General features: G+C 43.5%; 1 protein-coding gene across 2 annotated transcripts in view; it reads right to left on the bottom strand.

Moving 5' to 3' along the window:
• LOC110000386 (myosin-9-like) overlaps nucleotides 1–21,302 on the bottom strand; it is a 36,101-nt gene that overhangs the window by 7,708 nt on the left and 7,091 nt on the right. Inside the window, exons 2-24 of one of the 2 annotated variants that reach the window (XM_065964390.1) lie at nucleotides 14,188–14,519; nucleotides 11,471–11,627; nucleotides 9,906–9,933; nucleotides 9,683–9,776; nucleotides 9,007–9,027; nucleotides 7,284–7,376; nucleotides 7,112–7,175; nucleotides 6,861–6,959; nucleotides 6,113–6,256; nucleotides 5,323–5,418; nucleotides 4,499–4,770; nucleotides 4,208–4,381; nucleotides 3,785–3,958; nucleotides 3,578–3,692; nucleotides 2,373–2,557; nucleotides 2,034–2,155; nucleotides 1,871–1,940; nucleotides 1,629–1,789; nucleotides 1,124–1,232; nucleotides 899–1,030; nucleotides 562–768; nucleotides 332–469; nucleotides 84–207 (exon numbers count right to left, since the gene is read on the bottom strand). In XM_065964390.1, the coding sequence (XP_065820462.1) occupies nucleotides 84–207; nucleotides 332–469; nucleotides 562–768; nucleotides 899–1,030; nucleotides 1,124–1,232; nucleotides 1,629–1,789; nucleotides 1,871–1,940; nucleotides 2,034–2,155; nucleotides 2,373–2,557; nucleotides 3,578–3,692; nucleotides 3,785–3,958; nucleotides 4,208–4,381; nucleotides 4,499–4,770; nucleotides 5,323–5,418; nucleotides 6,113–6,256; nucleotides 6,861–6,959; nucleotides 7,112–7,175; nucleotides 7,284–7,376; nucleotides 9,007–9,027; nucleotides 9,683–9,776; nucleotides 9,906–9,933; nucleotides 11,471–11,627; nucleotides 14,188–14,514 (3,106 nt within the window). In that variant the 5' untranslated portion in view covers nucleotides 14,515–14,519. The remainder of the gene's footprint in view (nucleotides 1–83; nucleotides 208–331; nucleotides 470–561; nucleotides 769–898; nucleotides 1,031–1,123; nucleotides 1,233–1,628; nucleotides 1,790–1,870; nucleotides 1,941–2,033; nucleotides 2,156–2,372; nucleotides 2,558–3,577; nucleotides 3,693–3,784; nucleotides 3,959–4,207; nucleotides 4,382–4,498; nucleotides 4,771–5,322; nucleotides 5,419–6,112; nucleotides 6,257–6,860; nucleotides 6,960–7,111; nucleotides 7,176–7,283; nucleotides 7,377–9,006; nucleotides 9,028–9,682; nucleotides 9,777–9,905; nucleotides 9,934–11,470; nucleotides 11,628–14,187; nucleotides 14,520–21,302) is intronic. The other variant, XM_065964391.1, reaches the window with a different exon arrangement.

The following is a 21,302-nucleotide window of genomic DNA, read 5'->3' on the forward strand; positions in this document are numbered from 1 at the left end:
TGGAAATAGAAAAAGGAGATTATGAGCAGGAAAAAATAGGAAGGATTTTGTAATCCTGTTTCCGTATCATCTTCTCTTCTTACCCTCCAGGTCGGTGATCATGGCCTCGTATTTGTTCTTGAGTTTCTGCAGGCTCTTGGATTTCTCCTCCTCCTCCGCCAGGTTGGTGGTGATCTCAGAGATCCTCTCCTCCATCAGCTTTTTCTCCTGTGTTCATAAAACAAGAAAATAAAAATAAAGGCTTACACATTAGGTTTGTCCTTTTCAGAGGAAATTAGCAGAAGACTTAAAATCTAAAAAGGGTAATCACAACAGTTCCCTTCATCCTAACCTTGATTAGTTTGTTGTTCTGATCATCCAGAACCATCACATCCTCCTCCATCTTCTTCATCTTGGCTTCCGTGGTGACCTTCTCCAGCTGCAGCTTCTGCCTGGCTGCCTCCTCCTCATCCAGCTGTTGCTCCAGATCCTGCATAGCGTCAAAGCAAACACTAAGTTTTTTCTATCAAATCATTATTGGGCATATACGTTTGAATAGGCAAATATTTTTGTCCTCCTTACTGAGATATTTTGCTGCATCTTCTTTTTCTCCGACATTAGATGCGAGGCACGCTCCTCCTCCTCCTCCACCCGGGCCTCCAGGTCATGGAGGATCTCCTCCAGCTCCTGCTTCCTGGCAGCCAGTCGGGCTCTCATCTCCTCAGCCTCAGCGCACAGTTCTGTTTCCGCCTGGAGTTGCTCCTGCAGGGCCATCTTCTCTGCATTTAGCTGCAAGATGAGAAGAAGATTATTTAGAGATGCAGCAGCTTTTTGATCAAATTAAAAACTGCACTTTGTTATGTTTATGTAATGAATGGAAGGGCGGGGTGTTTAGACACTGTGATTTCTCCAAGTTTACCTGTTGCTGTTTTTCTTCCAAATCCTTGACCTGCTCCTTGGCGTACAAATGCTTCTCCTTCACCTTCACCAGCTCTTCGTCTTTGGCCAACATCTCCTCCTCCTGCCTGCTGACCTGAAGCAGGGGCTTCACCTGAGGACAAATAGGTTCAAATAGGAGCTCTTAACAAGTACACCTCGCTTTTCCCTCTTTGTTTTTACAGCAGAGGACTGGACTGGGGCCTACCTTAGTGAAAAGCCTCCACCACTGCCAGTTTCTGAGTTTCAGGTAAGCGGCACAGTTCCTCTGGATCACCTTCATTGCAGTCAGTTGCTGCTGTCTCTTTGAAAAAGCCCTAAAAAAGTGATATTAGACACAAACTCAGAAAACTGGCATTTTATAACACCATGCATCAAAATCTAACACAAGTAAAACCTGCAAGTAAAAAAAAGTTATCTCCTTGGATGTGTCTTGCAATTCTTTGCATTAGAGGTCAACTTTTGTTGCAGAAAAGTTTTTAAGTTTGCTTCAATTTGTCACCGAAATTAGTCTCCAAATTTGTTTGAGTCCTGATTTTTGGTGATTCAAAAACAAGAAATGAAGCAATACTGTGAGCCTAGGCAGCTGCTTTTGTTGCCGTGGTTTCATAACAGAAATGGACTAACTTGAAGTACAATCATATGCAAGTTTTAAAATCTGGTATCCTGATAACCCTAGCTTAGTCGTTAAGATGGTGGTGGTCATGGCGTACTTGCGGGCGACGTAGCCTCTGCACCAGGCTTGGAAACTGATGATGATGTCAGTGATCTTCATGTCCCTCTCCTCCTCCAGGTGAGCGAGGACTCCAGCTCTGAAGAACACCTTACTCTGGCCAATCCGGTACAGGTTAGGATCCAGCTCCAGGCTTTTGATCTGAGGGGTGGAGGACACTGATCAGACACACTGCAGAAGGCACGAGTTATGATTTAGGTTTGAATTCTGTGGACGTCTTACCATGAGCACACAGGCCTGTTTTCCATCCATGAAGCCCTTGGGGATCGCATTAGGAGTGAGGATTTCGTACCTGAGAGCGGGGCAGATGAGAGATTCTGTTTTTTTTTTGTTGTCTTAAACATCTCAAGAAGAAGACGTGCTGAAAAATCTGTCATGGTGTTACCTCTGTCTGAACTCCTGGAAGACGATGCGGTTGGGGAAGCCTTGTCTGCAGATACGGATCCCCTCGAGCACACCATTACACCTCAGCTGGTCTAGAACCAGGTGGGGGTCCAGTTTGCCAGCCTGGGAGAGAAAAACATTTGCAGATGATGAGAGATGAGATCTGCAACGGCTTTCAGCACTTTTTAACTGTAAAGTTCCAGGAATCAATCTCAGAGACTGAAAAGGTTTTATGCACATTTCTAATCACTGAAAATCTTAAAACTTCCAAACATTTATCTGATGACCAAAAAAAAATACACATAGTACTCAAAGCCAACCCTAAATGTTTCTCTTGTACCTTTTTCTCGTGGTTGGGGATGATGCAGCGCACAAAGTTGGGGTTTGTGTTCCTCAAAGTGGCCATGAGTTTGGACAGCTGCTCTTTGTACAGCTGGCCCACCGTGCGGAACATTCCCTTTCGCGTCTTAAAGGCACCGGGCTCAGACATGCCGGACACTTTATCCAGGCCGACGATGCGGTCCACTGAGAGACGAGACAAACGAGACAGAAAAAAACAGAGACACAGAGAAAAGATGTTAGACACTGGAGGGGTTTTCACTTGAAGATTTAAAATGTGCGACCAGGCAAACTCAAGCCAAATGCATGTCACAAGGAGGAATGAAAATGACGATCGTCTCTCCAGTTTCTCTGCTTAGAAGTTCATAAAACCAGGACCAGTGAGACACCACACAAACACCGAGTGGATGCGGAGGGAAACAGGGATCAGGATGACAAGAGTGGAGTCACAAAAATGCCAAGTGAAGCGTGGAGAGATAAACACACCATAACGACAAAAATAAACAAAAATCAGTGCAAGTTTGTAGAGTGGAAACTATGTGTGATGGTTCAAATTAAACATGTAGGTGAGAAACTTTGGCGTTGCAGTGGGCATGTACTTTTTGTTGCGATCAAAACACCAAACCAAACCCATGCAGTATATATATATATACCCATTGCTGCAGTACCCATGACCAACACCAGGGGTCCCCAAACAACACTATTACACAGAGGGAGAGAAGGAAGAGTTCAATGACAAAGATCAGGAGCTGATTTCACTTCACACACAGAAACAAATGTTTAAAATCTGAACATTCAGGAGGGACGGACGAGGGGAGATTCTTTTTTAAAAACACAGTAGGAGTAAAAAAGAAAGAAAGAAAGAAATAGAAACGTGGTCACCTGAGTCTGAGTGAAGAAAAGGAAAACGCTGATAAAAAGAGGCTCTCTGACCAGTCTGCATTTCTGAGACCCCGTGTAAGAAAATATAAGACGAATGGGGACCATACAGAGGAAAGAATGAACAGATACAACAAGTGGGAGGTAAAAAAAAAAGGGTAAATACAAAGGTTCACACACCAGACAGTAAAAAGAGAAAGAAAACACTATGAAATACAAAACAGGAAGAGAAGCCGACATAAAACATATTCCCACCAGGACGAACACCGCCCACATAGAGAAGCGGTGATTCCTGTTTTACCGCAACAAGTGAAACCCCAAACTCACCGTCCTTCCAGAGCTCAGAGACGAACTTGTCAGTGGATGTGTTGAGCAGCGTGGCCACGTTGTCGTTCAGCGGGTCCATGTTCTTCATCAGCCACTCGTCGGCCTTGTAATCCACCTGAAAAAGCAACACATACAGGATTTGTTTCTTTCCTTTTGATTCCCAAACGCTTAAGGCACTAACGAGAATGATTCGCTCTGCATGTGTACCTTGCCAGCGTAATGGATGATGCTGAAGTCAGCTTCATCCTTAAGTTTCTTGGGCTTGGAGAACTTGGAGTGCGTTCCCTGCTCCTGACCGACCTTCTCCACAAAGCTCTTGTCGGTGGCTTTGGGGAACCAGCACTCCTCGTCCAGCAGAGCGAGGATACCAGGAGGGTTGGCCTGCACGCAGAGAGGGGAGAGAGAAGATGTTAGAGCATGGAAACTAAGACCTTGAAAGTACTTAACGCTTGCACCCTCCTTGAACTTTATTTGTTTGACAAAGTTTGGATTTCTAGGGGCGCCGATGGCCTAGTGGTTATGTTGCAGTGCCCCCATGTACAGGAGGTTTTGGTCCTCATCTATAAGAAATAAACAGGACTTGATCTCTGGTATTGCATAGAAATAACGGCCTGAAAAAGGCAAACTCACAGGTTTCTCGATGAGGTCGATGCAGGGCTGCAGGTCAAGGCCGAAGTCGATGAAGCTCCACTCGATGCCCTCCCTCTGGTACTCCTCCTGCTCCAGGATGAACATAGTGTGGTTGAAGAGCTGCTGCAGCTTCTCGTTGGTGTAGTTGATGCACAGCTGCTCGAAGGAGTTCAGCTGCAGGAGACGAGAGAAACACCGGTCAGTCAAATGCAGGAATAAAAACATGCACAATACCGGTATGGTGCAGGAATTCTAAGACACATTTGTGCTCGTGGATACTACTTCATTCACCTCAAAAATCTCAAAGCCGGCGATATCCAGGATGCCGATGAAGGACGCTCCCTGCCTCTTGGTCTTGTCGAGGGCTTTGTTGATCCTCATGACGAGCCAGCGGAACATCCTCTCGTACGTCGCCTTGGCCAGGGCCTCCACAGCGAACTCTGCCTGCTCCTGGGTCTGGGCCTTCTGCACGTAGTCTCTGCCCACCTTGATCCTGGGCGACAGGATGGCCCGGGTGAAGTCGGTGACATTCATGCCCATGAGGTGGCTCACCTTCTGGGCGGCTGGTGCAGAAGGAGAAGGAAATTTTTTTTGTTATTGATAAAAGTAAGACTTCAGCATCATGGACTAATGCTCTAAAGTTTATAATAAGGAAGCCATAGTAGGGACATTTTCCCAACAGTTACTAAAGTCACTGAAACACTGGTGTTTAGAATCAAACAGTCAACTCTTTTAATTTAGTGACATGTGGTGCTAACTGACTCTGAGCATACCTATGCTGGTAGAGCTTGCTTGTTATTCAAAAGGGATGCAACCAACGCCTTTTGCGACAAGTTTAAACACGATATTTAACCATTACCAAAACAAACAAACAGAGCAAAACAAATAGTATGCTGCAAAAAACTAAAATCTTAACCAGTGAGTTGGTTTCATTGCTAGTCAAAAATATCAGATTATACTTCATATAAACCACATTCACAACAAATCCAGATTAACATTTTATTAGCTGAGAAAAGCTTGAGGCCTGGACTGATTGTAAAGAGTTCCTTGCATGTGTTTTGCTTTGAATAAAAGGTTTGCAGCAGGACAGTTTTTCAGGTAACTGTCTCACTCACTGGTGTTGTCGGGCATGGAGGCTTGATCTGTGTGACGCTCCTTCTTGAAGGTCATGTTGCCGAGCTGCAGCACAGAGGACACCACCTTCAACATACCTGCATGAAAAATAGAGAAAGACACAACAGGAGCGTTAGCAGGTCTCATGTTGCCATTAGCAACAGGCATGTGATTGGAGAAATGATCAGAGTTAAACACTCTTCTGCTTTCTGTCCCTCATTTGGATTAATTACCTCGTTATTTACAGGATTTGTGTCTAAAAAATCTTCTTCCACTCCCACTCCTTTGTGACTAGATTTCAGTCCTGTCCTAGCATCCCTTCAATCAGAATCTTTTTTTAAGTCCTGAATGTCTCCCCTGAACATGACCGACCTCCTTAGCCCTCACACTTCATCTTAGATCGTCTGTCATGGACCTCCTGGCAGTCCCTCGCTCTCAGCTCAAGGTCCAAGATGATCGTGCCTTAGCAGCCCCTGAACTGTTGGAACAGCCACCCCCCTCCATCAGGTCTGCCTCCTCTATCGACGTTTAAGTCATGCGACCCTGAATGGGCTGTTTCTATCAGGTTTTCCTTCTTCATCCTTATAAACTTGTAAATTGTTTCTTTAATGCATGTACATGACTTTGGTCTGCTGCTGTTTTTAAATCTGCTTCATAAATAAACATGACTTCACTAAATAGCTCTTAACAGACTTTTAAGATTCATGTAGGTCACATTTCCAAGCTGGTTTCCCACGAAAATGAACCCTCTGAGAAGAGCCCAAACAAAGAAGTAATTTCTGTCCGTCGTACCGATCTGCTCGTCCTCCGGGATGCTCATGATCTTCATGGCCTCCATGGTCTCTACGAACAGGTCCTTGTCCTGCTGCCCAGGAATGGTGACGTTCCCGTTGGAGAGGAAACGGTAGTTGTTGTAATTCTCAAGGAGGAGTTCATCTATGACAGAGAGAGAGATTAAAAGAGTAAGTTAAATCCGTACTGCGTCTTTAACCCTCATGCATCATTATGGACATCTTTGTCCATCTGGTCAAATGTTTCTTCTTCATCTGGTCATCATTTTGTCTGTTTTTGTGCATATGGCACCATTTTTTATAAGAAAGTCTCTCTTGACACATTTTGTTTTTAATAGATCGATAGAACACTGAGAAACATGTTTACGACCCTCTGAAGTCACTAAGGACAAAAATATCCATGCCAAAAAACTGCTATAAAAATTGAACAGATTGATATTTTTTTCTGCATACATCTCTTAAACAACTTCAGCCCTGCTCAAAACTATCAAACATTCAATCATTTTTAGGAATTTAACCCTTTAAATGCCAGAATCATGATAATTATTCAATATTTGATGGCTTTGAGCAGGGTTGGAGTTGTTTAGGAGATTTATGCAGAAAAAAGTAAAAAAAAAAAAAAAATCAAGCCGTTCTATTTTTATAGCAGTTTTTTGGCATGGACATTTTTGCCCTTAGTGACTTAAGAGGGTCGTAAATTAAACTGATGTCTAAGGGTTAAACGGAGATTCATGCGATATAATACATACTGCGCAGTTTGTCTCCCGCCCCCGTCAGCATGTAGTAGAAGATATGAAAGGTCCTCTCGTCTTTGGCCTGTCGGATGGCGCGAGATTTCTCCAAAAGGTCTGGTGGTCAATGTGTCAAGGACATGTTTGCTGATACTACCACAACTAAAAAATCCTGCTGTGATCCTGAATAAAGGCATCAAACACAAGGATGACAATAACGTTCAAGTCCTCTTTAATTTCATATAGAAGCCATGAAGTGTGAAGGATACAAGTCTCGATGTTGGCACCGACGATGTAACCATTGACGTCAAAGTTGATCCTGATGAATTTTCCCTGAAAGAAGTAAAAAAAAAAAAAAAAAAAAAAAAAAAACATTAAACTTGACAGCTAAGGAGGAAGAGAGGACGTCATTAAGGAGAGTGAAACAGCAATAAGTCGTACAAATCGGGAGGAGTTGTCGTTCTTGACCGTCTTTGCATTTCCAAACGCTTCCAGGATCGGGTTGGCCTGCAGCAGCTGCTTCTCCAGCTCCCCCTGGTGGAGATAAAGAGAACAGCAATGCAACATGTTAAGTAAAAAATCCCCCAATTTCCCCGCCAGCGCCACCATTAAAATCAGGACATTTCCCAGACATGGATTGAGATCAGACAAAGCCTTGAATCAATAAAAAAGTGGAACTCACTTTGATCTATCGCGAGAAGCTCACATCATGATCTGTTATTCATTTACTTCATGTAAGAAACTGATTATTTTGCTTCTTTTTTTTTTAGAAAAACATGCTGACAGATTGGCGTGTTTATTTACCCGAGACGTACTTACATCCGAGGGGAGAACATGGCGTGAACAAAACATTCAAACGATAAAAAGGAGGGATACCATAAACACACAAAAAACAAACATCGCACACCAAACATCCCCCCCATCCCCCCAACACATGACGTCATGTTAGTGCCCAAACCTGCAAACACACCAGAGACCCTCATGAGGAACCCGTCACCTGTTACCCCGAGCAGAATCATCCAGTGAACCCCAAGAGTACAGCCACACAGATTGAGATTAAACCTGTTCTTAAAGCTATAAAATAGCAAATTGAAAAAGAGCAACAATTAGCTATTTGTTGAACATTTGCATACCTCGACTTTGCACTTTAATAACTTGAATTTCCATTCTGGTATGGGCTCTTGACTGATTTTATTGTGCTGTTTCTATTTTGTTTTATATTTTGCTGTGTCCTTGTGTTTCTTGTCTTCTGTGTGCCCCTGTTGCAACGCAAATTTCCCCTTGTGGGACAATAAAGAAATCTGAATCTGAAAAAGGTTTCAGTTTCTGCACACACTTTGTATTTCACGATAAAAAAAAAATTCATGTTTACTTTTTTTTTGGGCATTAAAAATGTTTGCTAAGATTTTGTGCAAACATGGGAGATCTTGCTACGGCTACCCTGCTTTCCACAGAAGCGGTTTACGCCCCTCTGTAGATTAAATGTCCTACATAAATATTACAGGAATTTTCTGCAATTCAAAATAAGAAATGACCCAGTATTGGTTGGCCAGGACTTCTATTTTTGTTGCCGGGGAATGTCTATATCGTTTGACTTTTCCTCATGTCATATATTAAAATTCTGTTATCAAGCCAACCATTCATCAATGTATAGAACATTTTAACGACCTATATCCAGAGTGTTTTAAACGTAGATGTTGACATGGACACACACACCGCTGAAGTGCTTTATGCAAAAAACAGAAAAGCAAAGTCAAACTTTGGAGCAGCGATACAAATAATGAAAAATTCAACCAGACGAATGTTTAAAACATTAAAAAAGAAGAAGAAATAAAAATAAAGTTGCTGTGTTTGTGCAGCAAAGTCCCCTCCCTCCTTATCCTCCTATTGTCTGGCTGAATTTTTCACAGGAACACACAAGGCTTCCACTGATGGGCAAACAAACTTCCTCCTGATTTTCTATTGGCTGACAAGACATGTCCCCCTCTGACCCCCTGGAAACAAAGTGACTCCCACATGAACAACAACAACGACGACGAAGCGCTCCAGCAGCAGGGAGGGGGAGAGGGAGGAGAGGATGAGGGAGCGGAGGTGGGAGGAGGAGGAAGGTGACGACTGAAGCAGATGGGGAAGAGGAATGAATGGAGGGAGAGAGTTAACTCACATGTGACAGGATCGAGCTGTTCTGTTGATGGGAAGAGAGAAATACAACAACCTCAAAAAAAGGGATGATAGATGTGGTTTTCATCAAACCGCACTCGTGTTGCATCTATCACACGGACTACAGGACAGAAAACAGGAGTGCAGGTCTGATGTAACGACTCGGCTGCAAACTGGCAGACTAAGTTTTATTTCTCATGACATGATGCAGCAAAATCAGCAAAACTCAAACACTACACAGATTAAGTCAGGTTTCTGGTCTGTGTTCACGTCAGCGTGCCAACAGCCTTTCAAACTGCACTCCTGTTTTTGTCTCTGTGCCGACTTTTCTTGATTTCCAACGCTCTTTTCTTGCAGGGCAGTTCTTGACTGTGGCAGCTGCACCACAGAAGAACTTGTTACTGCAGAAAAATCAGCTGTTTCGATGCGATGACGTACACAATCAAGTGCACGACCACCTGCACCGATACACACTATATGCACGATGAAAACTCTAAAGAAGGTAAAGTCGTTCCTGTAAGTAGAAAAGCAAGGGATGACTGTTTCAAAAACATTACAGCAGGGGTTGAGTGACTGATGACGTGAGTAATGTCAGAGATGGAACAAGTGGAGGATGTAAGAGAGAGGAGTAGGACAGACGGTTTGAAGGACGATCTGTGTGGACGAGCTGCAGGACTCACCTGGTCTTTCTTGGTCTTGTGAGAGGACGCCACATGAGCCAGATACTGGATGACTTTTTTGGTGTTCTCTGTCTTACCAGCACCAGATTCTCCACTTTGAGACAGACGGGGAAACACAAGAGTCAAATGAGGCGTTTAAAACCAAACAACAAACAAATGATTAAAAACAATAGAAATTGTGTTTTTTTGCTTCTCTTATTGTTTTCATGTTGGTTCAACTCACGTGCAAAGGATGGACTGGTCTTCACGATCTGCAGAAAAAGAGCAAATGTTATTAAAGACATTTTCACACAAACACAGGCTACTGTGGTAGATTTGGTCGCCTCTCAACTGGAAGGTCAGGGGTTCGTTCACGAGCCCCTGCAGCCACATTGTGTCCTTGGGAAAGACACTTGACCTCAAATTGGTCCCACTGCTGAATCTTTCACATGAACACACAAAGCTTTAACTGATCTGCAAACAAACTTCCTCCCAAATTGCTTTTATTGATGTATCTTTGGGAAAGACACTTAATCCCAAATTGCTCGCGCTGCTGCGTAAAAAGACTAGAAAAGCGCTCTACAAGCTCAAGTCCATTTTGAATTAACATGCACTCCTTTTTTTTCCTACTGCACAGTAGGAGATTATCCCTGTCAAAATGACGGGCAAGGCTTGACGTAAAAAGGAAGTTGCAGAAGTCAAAGTTAAAAAATATCTCAGATGCCATCAGAGTCTTAGGCTACGATGACAGTTTTTGCCTACTTTAACATATTTCCAGAATAATTGAAAGAGGAAAAGAACATACTGATAAGCAGACTTTCTTGCAGAATTTTTTCTCTGAGGCTGGCAGGAAAAAGTCTGGATTAAGTGGAAACTGTTTCAGTTTGCTTTGCACTCATGCAGCATGTTCTCAGTGAGCACTCGTTATCACCACAGTGCATATAGTTGTCAGCGTGCAACCGGAAGTACATTTAGTCACAGACAGGAAACCAATATAAGGCTTCCTGTGACTGGAAGGACGTGCTGCAGGGACTCTGATTAAACAAGCTAATTACCCGGCCGCCTGCAGTAATGTGGTTTGAACTCTCGGCTGGAGACAAACACAGCGCCACAAAGAGCACCAAAAGGACAGAGGGGAGTTGTTTGAGCTCAGCACATCAGGAAATCAGACCCTATAAAGACGCTGCATTGCCAGGATAAGAGGGTATATGCAGGACACTAAAAGACAATAGCACTGGCAGGAAACACCCACTAAGTGCTCGTAATGTCGGCTTTTGTTGTTGCTGCTGATTGAAGTTGCAAAACAATGCAAATGTATGTAATGGGGCACGGCTAAAAGCTGCAAAAAGGAAGCTAAATACACTGTATTTTTTTAGTTTATTTAATTAGTTTGCACTACACAACAGTTGGGTCAGAGTTAACTATAACTGTGGTGCGAGGGCAAGGAGGGAGAAACGATGCAAATGCAACTAATGATTAAAAACTAAAAATTAAAGGAAACGGAGGGGTTGGAAAAGAGCGTATTAAGAAATAAACACTTTCCTATAGTGCTTTCACACTTGCAGAAATCTCCTGATATTTGCCAGATGTGCTGCATGTGTGAACACAAACAGCCACATTTTTTACTCAGACTTCACCCGGAGTTTCTCCTGCCAGACCCCGTAGTATTTTTTTCCGCAGCAGGTCAGAGTGAGCTGATGTGAGAACGCAGCAGGATATTCTCCAGAGAATTCACCTCGAGCCAATGGGAGAGAGGGGGGAGTGACGTTTATATACTGTGGCTGCTGTACGGTAGAGACGGTGACTTACCCTGCATCATGCTTCTGTAGGCCGTGTCGGTGATGGCGTATATGTGCGGCGGCATTTCATGTCTCTTCTTGCCCTTGTACATATCGACGATCTCCTCCGAGTAGATGGGCAGGTTCTTGTAGGGGTTAATGACGACGCAGAAGAGGCCTGAGTACGTCTGCAGATCAGAGAGAGAGAGAAATTAAACATGCATACCGCAAGAAATTTCAACTAATTAAGCAGCATTTTCCCCGGGCTTCACACATTCTGGTCCGTTTGTAAAGGTCCCCATGTAAACACAGACATAACTTGAGGTCATTAAACAAAAATGGAACAAATTGGTCCCTGATTTAGACCTGAGCAAACGCCCATATAAGTCTGAGAACATCCTGGATTTATATGTAAAATATCCCATATCAGTTTAAGAGATCATATATAGCATTATGAACATGTCACCTTTTGTGGAGGTGTTTTTGTGGCTGCCATTTAATCCTGGTTATTGAATTGGGATACTGATGGCATGCTGATACCATCTGTGTACCCGAGGAGTGAAATGGTTTTTCCTCAAGGGTTCTTTTTAAAGACATGCTCTAATTTGTGGTTTTGTTATTTGGCTATTGTGCTTGGCCAGGAGATCTCAATCTCAAGGAACTTCCTGGTTAAATTGAGGCCTAACACATACAAAAAAAAGAAAAGATTGTGTATCCCAAATGATGGAGATGTGCATGTCTCTAGTGTGAAGAATAGACGAGTTAGTATCATGGGACGGGACGCTGGTTGTTCTTATGGTAATGTCCAATATTCCTCTAAAATGTGCTTCTCTATTTAAAAGAGTAGTTTTTTTTGCTCTGTCTCTTTGTACACTAATTCATTAATTAAGCTCTCCCCTCCCCCTTTAATATAGCGCTAAAGGTTTCTCATGAAGTATGATTTGTTTTCCTCCTCCATTATGTAATCCTGACCCCGCCCTGCTCCTTGTTTGAACTGATGATTTAGCTCGACATTTTCAAACTGCAGCTACTCGACAGGTTGGCCGAGTCTTATCTCTGATCTGAGGATTATCTTTTCGGCTTTCAGGGCCAACATCAAAACATTCTTCTTCTCCTTTATATGAACTCAAACTAAATCTTAAAGACGTATTTCTCCTCCTAACATGACTCAGATTCTTTTTTTCTCCCCCTCCTCTCTTGCATTCCTCTGCTGGCCTCCCAACATCTCTGCACCAGGCATCTCTCCCTCTGTTAAAAAAAAAAAAAAAGCAGCTCTCCCTGGAGAGTCGTGCCTTGGAGCTGGGAGGCTTTTCAACCAAGCGTCCACAGAGGGAGCGATGGGAGGGGCCAAAAGGGTGTGTTGATATGACCGGGTCACATCACAGTGTCCAATAGAGCAAATCACTCCCAGCCCATCAGGATAGAGATGATTAATTATAGGGGCAGCAATCGTAGTTGCAACACAATTTACATTCCATGTTCATGGTGAAAAAGGGGAATCTGCAGCTCCACCCGCCCTTCCCCTCGCTTGTTCCCCACTTCTCTAAGACCCCCCCCCCCCGACTGCATTGTTCCCTGCAGCTTCCTGTTTACAAGATAAACTCCAAACACAGAGAGCTGGGAGAGAGCAAACAAGTCAGAAAAACAGCGAGCAGAGAGAGACAGACGAGGAAGAGGCTGCACGGCTCGACAGAACCACGAGCAACGTGTTGGCAGATTGCACAGTCGCTCTGCAGGGGCCGTTTTGCACACAATGGGAATCTTAAACAATGGGGCTTAATGAGATAATTAGGAGTTGGGCAGGAGAATAAATTGGATTGGAGACTATCCGTGGAAGATTGTTTTTTATACGCCAGAGGGGATTTCATAACAATTAAAAGGAAAATGCTTTTAAGAGCGTCCAGGGACCAAGTTACCCGACCCCTTGTAGCCCAAAGTTTCACTGCTACATTTATTTGCCCCAAAATAGGTTTTCAATGAGGACCTTTATGATTTCTTCGATGCGGAAAAACACAGACAGAGTCTCCATTTTCAATTTGACAATGAAAATGTAATGAGCGTAGAATAAAACTTGGAATTTGCCTAAAGTTTTCCCCTTCAATCTAATTGGTTTTTTAGCGCCTGAGCTAAAGGAACAGATAAAAACTAGGTCGAGAGTCTCTACAGCTCCCGTCCGTCTCTCTGTATGTGGCCTGTTGACACCTAGGGCGGGGCTAGTCTCCCCCACACGGTCAGACATGGCTAAGAGGCTATAGTTCACTTTTATTGTTTATTGTTTATTTGGATCCCCATTAGCCACTACCTAAGTAGCGACTACTATTCCTGGGGTCCACTCATACAAACATGAATTTAAAATCCACACAAATCATTTCCAAGATGGAACAGAAAAAGACAAAAATAGAAATAAATGATAACACAATAACAGGCAAAGTACAAATCAAGGACTTGCTGAGCACTGCCAAGACGCCCCTTTGAGCAAGGCACTGAACCCCAAACCAGCTCAGGAGCGCTCACTAGGGGCAGCCCGCTCACTCTGACATCATTAGTGCATGTCCATATGATCCTGTGTGTGTATTTTTGTATTTTTGTGTGTATTATGTTCAACAACAGAGTAAATTTGAATTTCCCCTCGTGGGAGTATATCTTCTTCTAATTTCCTTTGGGATGAATAAGGTTCTATCTACCCTGAAGTGACTTTGTGAAAACACAGCTTAGTAGTAAACCCCCCCCGGACGGCTTCATACTCACATATATGAGTCCAGAGTAGTATCTCTCCTTCAGGTTGTGCAGCACAGACGCCTCGTTCAGACACGTGAGCTCGGCCATGTCCTCCACCTTGCTGAACTTGGGCGGGTTCATCTTCTGGATGTCGTCCTTGTTGACCCTGATCTTCTTCCCAGAGTCCGCCAGCTCGACCACGCACTCGTCGCCGCGCTCCTCCTTCACCGAGCCCGCCTCGAAGCCCAGGCGCTCCGAGGGCACCCAGACCAGCTTCTTGGTGGCCCAGTCGGCCTGTGCCAGCGGGTTGTTGACCATGTTGCGGTCCACGTACAGGAACTTGTCTGCGGCTGACATGTTGGCTGTTTCAGAAAGAGACAAAGAGGGAGACAAAGTGTTTGTTGTTAGTTCAGGGAAATCCCAAAAATCAACGGCAGGTAAGAAACTGGAACACGCTTTACAGAATAAGTGAAAGATGAAAATCTTTTTAGAAAGCACTTTTGAATGTAATTCAGACGGTGATAGCTTGAAATCACAGCAGCGTGACACAGTGTAGCCCGCCAATAAATTCAACCAAGAAGAAGAAACCAAGGGCAACAATGGAGGACGTCCAGCAGAGGTCTGCACCTCCGAGGTCGTCCTCCAAGTCGTCCATGGGGCAGCGATACTTGCTGAAATTAGTCGCAAAAAAACATTTTCTCTTAAAATCAAGATAGTTAAAAATGGTGTGTTCTGGGTTCATCCTTTAGGACCGCTGCTACAAGGAAAGGGACGATTCTTTCGACCAATCAGCGGACTGCAGTGCCTTTGGCTCGATATTGAAAAGATAAAAAAACAATTGTGAGAGACCATTGGACAGTGCCTGTGTTTCTGAATTGTAATCTGTGATCAGGATTCTGCACTTCATCTGTAAATCAATTTGCACATTGTAAATCATTGTTGTCTCTTAATTTACTGTTTGTCTCTTTATCATGTAATGCTTTTTTATGACATGTGCTGCTGCCCTCTTGGCCAGATCACTCTTGTGAAAGAGATCCTAATCTCAATGGGTTATTTACCTGATTGAATAAAAAAATATATTTAAAAAAAAAAAAAGTCTAGCAATGTCTAATGGAATTATTTAAGGAACTATCTTAGTTTTGTTTTGTTGATGTGCAACCAGAATGGTTTTTTTTTTCTTCTTGCTCCTTGTCCTAGTATGCATGCGTGTGAATGAGACTCCTGGATAGGCTACTGTGGAAACAGGCTACCTTCGCAGTGGGAATAGGATTCCTGACTCGGTGGGTGGGTATGGGGTTAACTGGGATGGGCTGGAGAAGGCAGGAATGGGGTTTACAAAACATGATCACAGTACAATGTCAACTCTTATGCCAACTGCATGTTTTCTTATCTGTGCAAACTAATAAAAGTCTAGCTCCACCCTTTAGGGTCAGATCAATACGCTTGGCAATCCCCAACAGAAGGGTAGCAAAAAAGTAGGACGGTACGGATCGGTTATTTTGGTATCATTCACAACTTTAAAGTGGAAACCAGTGAACTCTTTGGTGGAAACGGGGCGATAGAAAGAGGACCAGAATGAACTCAGCTTCGGACAAGAAACAAACGTGTGTGTGATTGAAACAGTTTGTGAGTTTTGAAAGATGTGTCCTGTGTCAAACCTTAAACTGTATCGAGGTCGGACTAGCACAAGGAGAAGTATTGTTGAACAGTTTCAGGATCATCCAAATCAAAGTTAATAGTTGTGTTTCAAAGCAGCATTTTAAGGTTATGACTGTAACTGAGGATATGCATGAACTGCCGCACGTCTTCTTTAATCTATTACAGAAAAATGTTGGTGACATGAAAGGTTTTGTTTAAAGGACCAGACCTTTGCTTCCCTTACATCCTCACATGATATCTGAGGAATTCAAAGGTCACGGCTGATGGGATGTATGACAGGAAAGAGTCTGCCCAAGTTAGGTCAGGTCGACATAAAACAACCGTGTCAAACAAAGCTCCGCGGTGTTGTTTCTTGGCTAACCCGCTGTGAATACTTAAAGTAAGACTTCCAGCTGCTGCGCCACACGAGGGACACTTCAGAGAAACATATGACTGAGATCACAGAGATTTAAGTTCAACTCTCAGCAGAGAGGCCTCCAATAAACACAACTGTACCATCGGTGTGCCGGGGGGGGGGGGGGGGCATGTCTTTGTTGTCGTTTCTACCGGTTGATCAAGGTGTCTGTTCAAAAGGAAAGGGAGGGGGGTTTGTGAAAGTCATCTACACGACCCATCAACCAAATACTTTCAGGGTTTGAACGCAGTACCTACATCTGGAAACAATAGTCTCTTTAGTGCATTTTTTCTGATTTGATGGAACCGTAAAGGATTCAAATGAGTCTTGTTTTTGGTTTTTGCAGTGCACAAGCTGTTCTGGTTTCCAAAACACTTGTGGACGCTCACACATGAAAAGGTTAGTGACAGGGAGTGCTCTGGTTTAACCCATATAGAAAGTTAGCAAACCTGTAAAACCAGTATAAAAAGAGAGAGGCAGTGTGCTTCAGTCGACCCGCCCATTTGAAAACCAGGCCGCAGTGAGTCGGAGCCTTTAACTGAACATGATGTGCTTTCACTGACACCAGGGGCCCCCAGACTTGACCATCTCAATTATCATTCCAACACAGCAGGAGCATGACACCGTTTTCCCAGCACTGCCGGGGTCACTCGCCTCTCTTAATGCTCCCTTCACCTCCAAACACAAACCCGAGCATGTGCTGTGACGCCTGTATGCAAACATTATGAAAATCACAGAGAGGTCATGTATTCTGTTTATCATCATGTCAGAAATAAAATATTATCTGGGAGTGTTTCCTGCATCCTTGAGAGAGTTTTCACATTGTGATGTTGTCCAGTGGGACGAGATTCTGGGACTATTTTCTCATGGCTTACATTACATAACGCTGCTTTCACAACATATTTCAAAACACACTTTTAACGCAGGAATAACAGCTTTTTAAAGAGGACGTGGTTTGCAACATCTGGGAGAGAAATATCGATTGCTTTTCAAAAAAAATGATTAGAATACAAGTTTTGACTTTTTGCATTTGTTTAAGTACATATGAGTGTTGTCATGTTTCCAGATTTTTAAACTTCCATACAGAACGAGTACAAATCGATCAAAACTGATAACCTGTTTTGACACCACAGCAACAAAAACCAAATCCCAGACACCCAATATTTGGTGATTTCTTGGGTTTTGATTACCAAATAATGCAGGCTAAATCAAGCACACTGTCGGAAAAACCTAAACATTCACACACCATCAGCATCAACAATTTGCCGCCGACGAAGCAGGGGAAGCAACTTGGGGTGAAGTGTCCAAGGACACATTGGATATGTGGCTGGACTTCAATAGACCTAATGAGTTCAAGAATTATAATTTCAATGTATTTTGTTTTCCCTCAAGTACTTAAAATGTGCAAATATGTTCCTATAAACTGTGGTACAAACCAAACTGGAAACTGGAAATTGATTGTGCCCTCATCACCTCTACTTGTCATGAGTTTATGCTCGTTATGTTTTGTTGTGCATGTAAGAAAGGACGAGAAGCTGTGACCTTTGTGGACGCCAGCTGGCATCCACAAAAAGAGATGTTGTAATTAATTTAAAAAAAATAATTTAAAAAAAATCAGCCAATATAAACAACTTTCAGATTTATGGGTCCCTCCTCGGCTTTTCTGGAGAGCAGACACTTGGGATTCTTCAGAAAGGGAGAAAAGTTTAGCGGGGTTACGTCGGTCGTGTCCGTTCCAGCACATTAACCCCGACCTGTGAGAAAGAAAGCAGACAGAGAGCCCTTCTTCTCATGACCCCCCCTCTGTTCTCCATCACCAGCTCTGTCAGGCTGCGCTACAGCTGACGTCCATCACCGCTTAACCCACCTCCGAACTCCAGTGTACCAAACTCCATCCTGTAACACGACGTGAGGCAAATTAGTCCTGCTTTACCTCTCAGCTGGCTTCACACTCCCTCCTCTCTGCCTCTCCTGAGTCCTAACCCCCCCCCTCCTCCTCCTCCTCTCTTCTGTTTATCCAGCCTTTTCAGGGTTGCATTCCTCCCATACTGACCCTTTATCAGGGAGAGACAGCAAGCAGAGGCATTCCACACATTTCTCTCCTCTCTGCCTTAAATCTCTCTCAGACCTATTCTCCAGCTTTCCTTCCTGCTTTTTACCCTCCTCGTATTCCCGTTACATCAGCAGGTCATGTTTAAGTCTCTCAGCGTCGACCTCAGACTGCGGCACAACTCCGGCTTGGAAGACTATAGCCTCCATACATGGGGGGTGTGCACAATAACCACTGCGCCACCAGCGCCCCACAAAGTCTATTTTTTTAGTAAGAACATTCTTCAGGATCTACTCCAGTCATCTGTGAGACTGGCTGAATTTCTTGCTGCTCCATTTGGCATTCTACTGAGTTAAAGAGCTAGCATTAGCACTTAGCATGGAGTGACTGATTAGCCCAAATTGATTTTTGGAAGTTGTGAATCTATTTGCCGTCTTCTAAGCCTTTCACTCTTCATGCACCTTGTCAGTTGGTGAAGTTTGTGCCAGAAAATCCTCTTTTTCTCCGTCTGCTTGGTGTGTCAGGGCCTTAAAGACTTTGCATGCGATGGGCCATTTACTAAAACGATTTTAATGAATGGTTTCACTTTTATTCATAGATCATCAATGCACCGATCTAGACTGACTGATCATTACAGCCACAGCTGAAAGAAGGGAATCTTCGGTATGCTTTTCTAGGGAAACGACTTGCATGATTATTACAAAATTCTGTTATAATTCAGACCCTCTGTTTATCTGCCTCACTTCGACTCACACTCTTGCCACAGATTTTCTCAGTGACACACTTTGAGCAGCTCTCAGGAGAATCCCGTGAAGACTAAAAATGACTCTGGCAGCTATTCTAATTTCACTCTGTTCTATATTGAAATCCAAAAGGCAGAGGAGGGAAAAGACATCCCATCAGTCAGCTTCAGATGTAGGTCTTCCCTTGTCGAGACAGACACAGACGTTTGTCTTGACTTTAGGATGAAACAGTGTGTGTTGACACTTTGCTCAGGCCGCCGCCGCCCGGCTAGGTCCTCCGTAATCCTGTAACACTCAAAGTTTCCCCTGATTCTTCCCCACTTTGCAATTCCACTTGGCTGTTAAAGCATCACTCTCTATTCTGCTAAAACTCATTTATGATGGGATTAGCTGGTTGAGATCACAAAAAGGATTATTCCTAGAAGAATACATGGCAGAGAGCAAAACACAAAATTCTCCTGAAACCGACTTTATGAAACTTGACTCATACCATTAAAGGATTATTTCCTTAAAATGCCCAATTTAAGGTTGTCAACATTTCCAATTGGATACCACATGTTTCAAAACGATAAAATCTCCATCATTTAAATAAAAAATAGAATTAAAAAGTATGGATGCTGCAAACGCTGAGGGTATTTGCAGCGTGCAGGAGTTTGCATGCAATTTTTTGGTAATCCAAAGACAAGAAATTACCAAATATTTTTTGCTTTTTTTGTTGCAGTCGCATCAAAACAGGTATGGACATCGTTTGATTCATACTAGTATCATATCCTGACAAACCTCGTGCAAATGAAAAGAGAGTCACAGTCCTGTCAGAGCAACAGAGGAAGAGGAACCGCAACATAAAAAAAAACACAAAGAGGAGGTCAGATTTAGAAAGTGGTCTCATCACAGGGACCGGAATGTGGTTCGAAAAAGGGAAGTGACACCAAAGCCAAAGCGACTTTGAAGGGAGGAGATGGAGGAGGAACAAGGAAAACGGGAGACGGAGCGTCCTCTGCGATCGTTTAGAAAGCAGGTCAAACTTTGTCTATAAAACTGAAGCCATCAGTCTCTCCCTCTCTCATTCCTTTCCACCTCACCGACTCTCCCTGAGTGACTATAAAAACCAGGAGACCATAGCATGCCCATGTACAGGCAAACCCTCTTGCCCCGGGAAGAAGGGAACCTATGAAGCAGCTGTCCAATTGACAGGAATATTAATAGAACCCCGATAAAGTCAAAAGAGTTCACCCATCACAGCATCCCAGAAATCTCAAACTGAGCAAAACCTGCTGTTCCTTAAACGGTCGTTTCCCTGTTCTGTTTATAAAAGCCTCTCCAACAAATACTCAAATCTCTTTACAGTTCTGTTTTTTTGGGCCTTAGCATGACTTCCTTTCACAGTTCAACAATCGACTGACCTTTCACTCTCATTAATTTGAGAGAGCGACCAGAACGGTACAGAGTCTGCCGAGATTAATTACGGGCCCTCATGTTGGCTTTTCACCCCTCCTGCTCTGAGAGTTAGAAGGGTGTGGCAAGGAGAAGAAAGAAAAGGAGAAAAGAGGAAATGACAAGCTGAGAAAACTATTTTGCCATTTGTTGGACTCTTGGTGTTGCGTCTTTTTGAGCAAATGTGAGAGGTGGCGTTTTTCTTGAGCACACGCCGGCTGCCTTCCGAGGATAGAGAAGTAAATTAAGCCCTTGCTGGAAAATAACCGCGCCGCATGACAGATCTACATCACTTTCCACATTACTTTTTCACATTCCTGCCCCGGACCAGGATCCAATTTCACTTTTAACTGTAAGCAAGCCAATGCCATCTACCATTTACAACCACAGGCTCGACTAGGACTTACTGAAAGCTCTCCGCACATTGCCTACACCAGCAGATCACATCAGATGTACTAAGCACCCTTTCATTAACACGGCCATGCCATGTTTCAAATTTTAGCGCTGCCTCCTTATAGTGAACCAAACTGTTCATCTTTAAAAGTTTAAGCAGACAAAGTTTGTCATGCTCACTGAAACACGGGATAAAAAGAAAATCAAACTCCTTATGGATTACTCACTAATGAGACAAAGTTAGGCCTGTTTATTTTAAAGGTCACATATGATGCGGAACACAAGTGACCATGTTCCTCTAACTCTAACATGTGTCTCTAGTCCGTCTACAAACCCCCCAATGATGAGAAAAGTCCATCCTCTCGGTCTTTTGCCTGCTCCACTTTTCAGAAAATGTGTGCTCAAACAGGCCAGTTTGGAGATTTTCCCTCTGTGACATCACAAAGGGCAGTAGCCCCTCCCCCAGGTGGGT

Source organism: Labrus bergylta, chromosome 16, assembly GCF_963930695.1.
Source record: "Labrus bergylta chromosome 16, fLabBer1.1, whole genome shotgun sequence".
NCBI classification, from domain to species: Eukaryota; Metazoa; Chordata; class Actinopteri; order Labriformes; family Labridae; genus Labrus; species Labrus bergylta.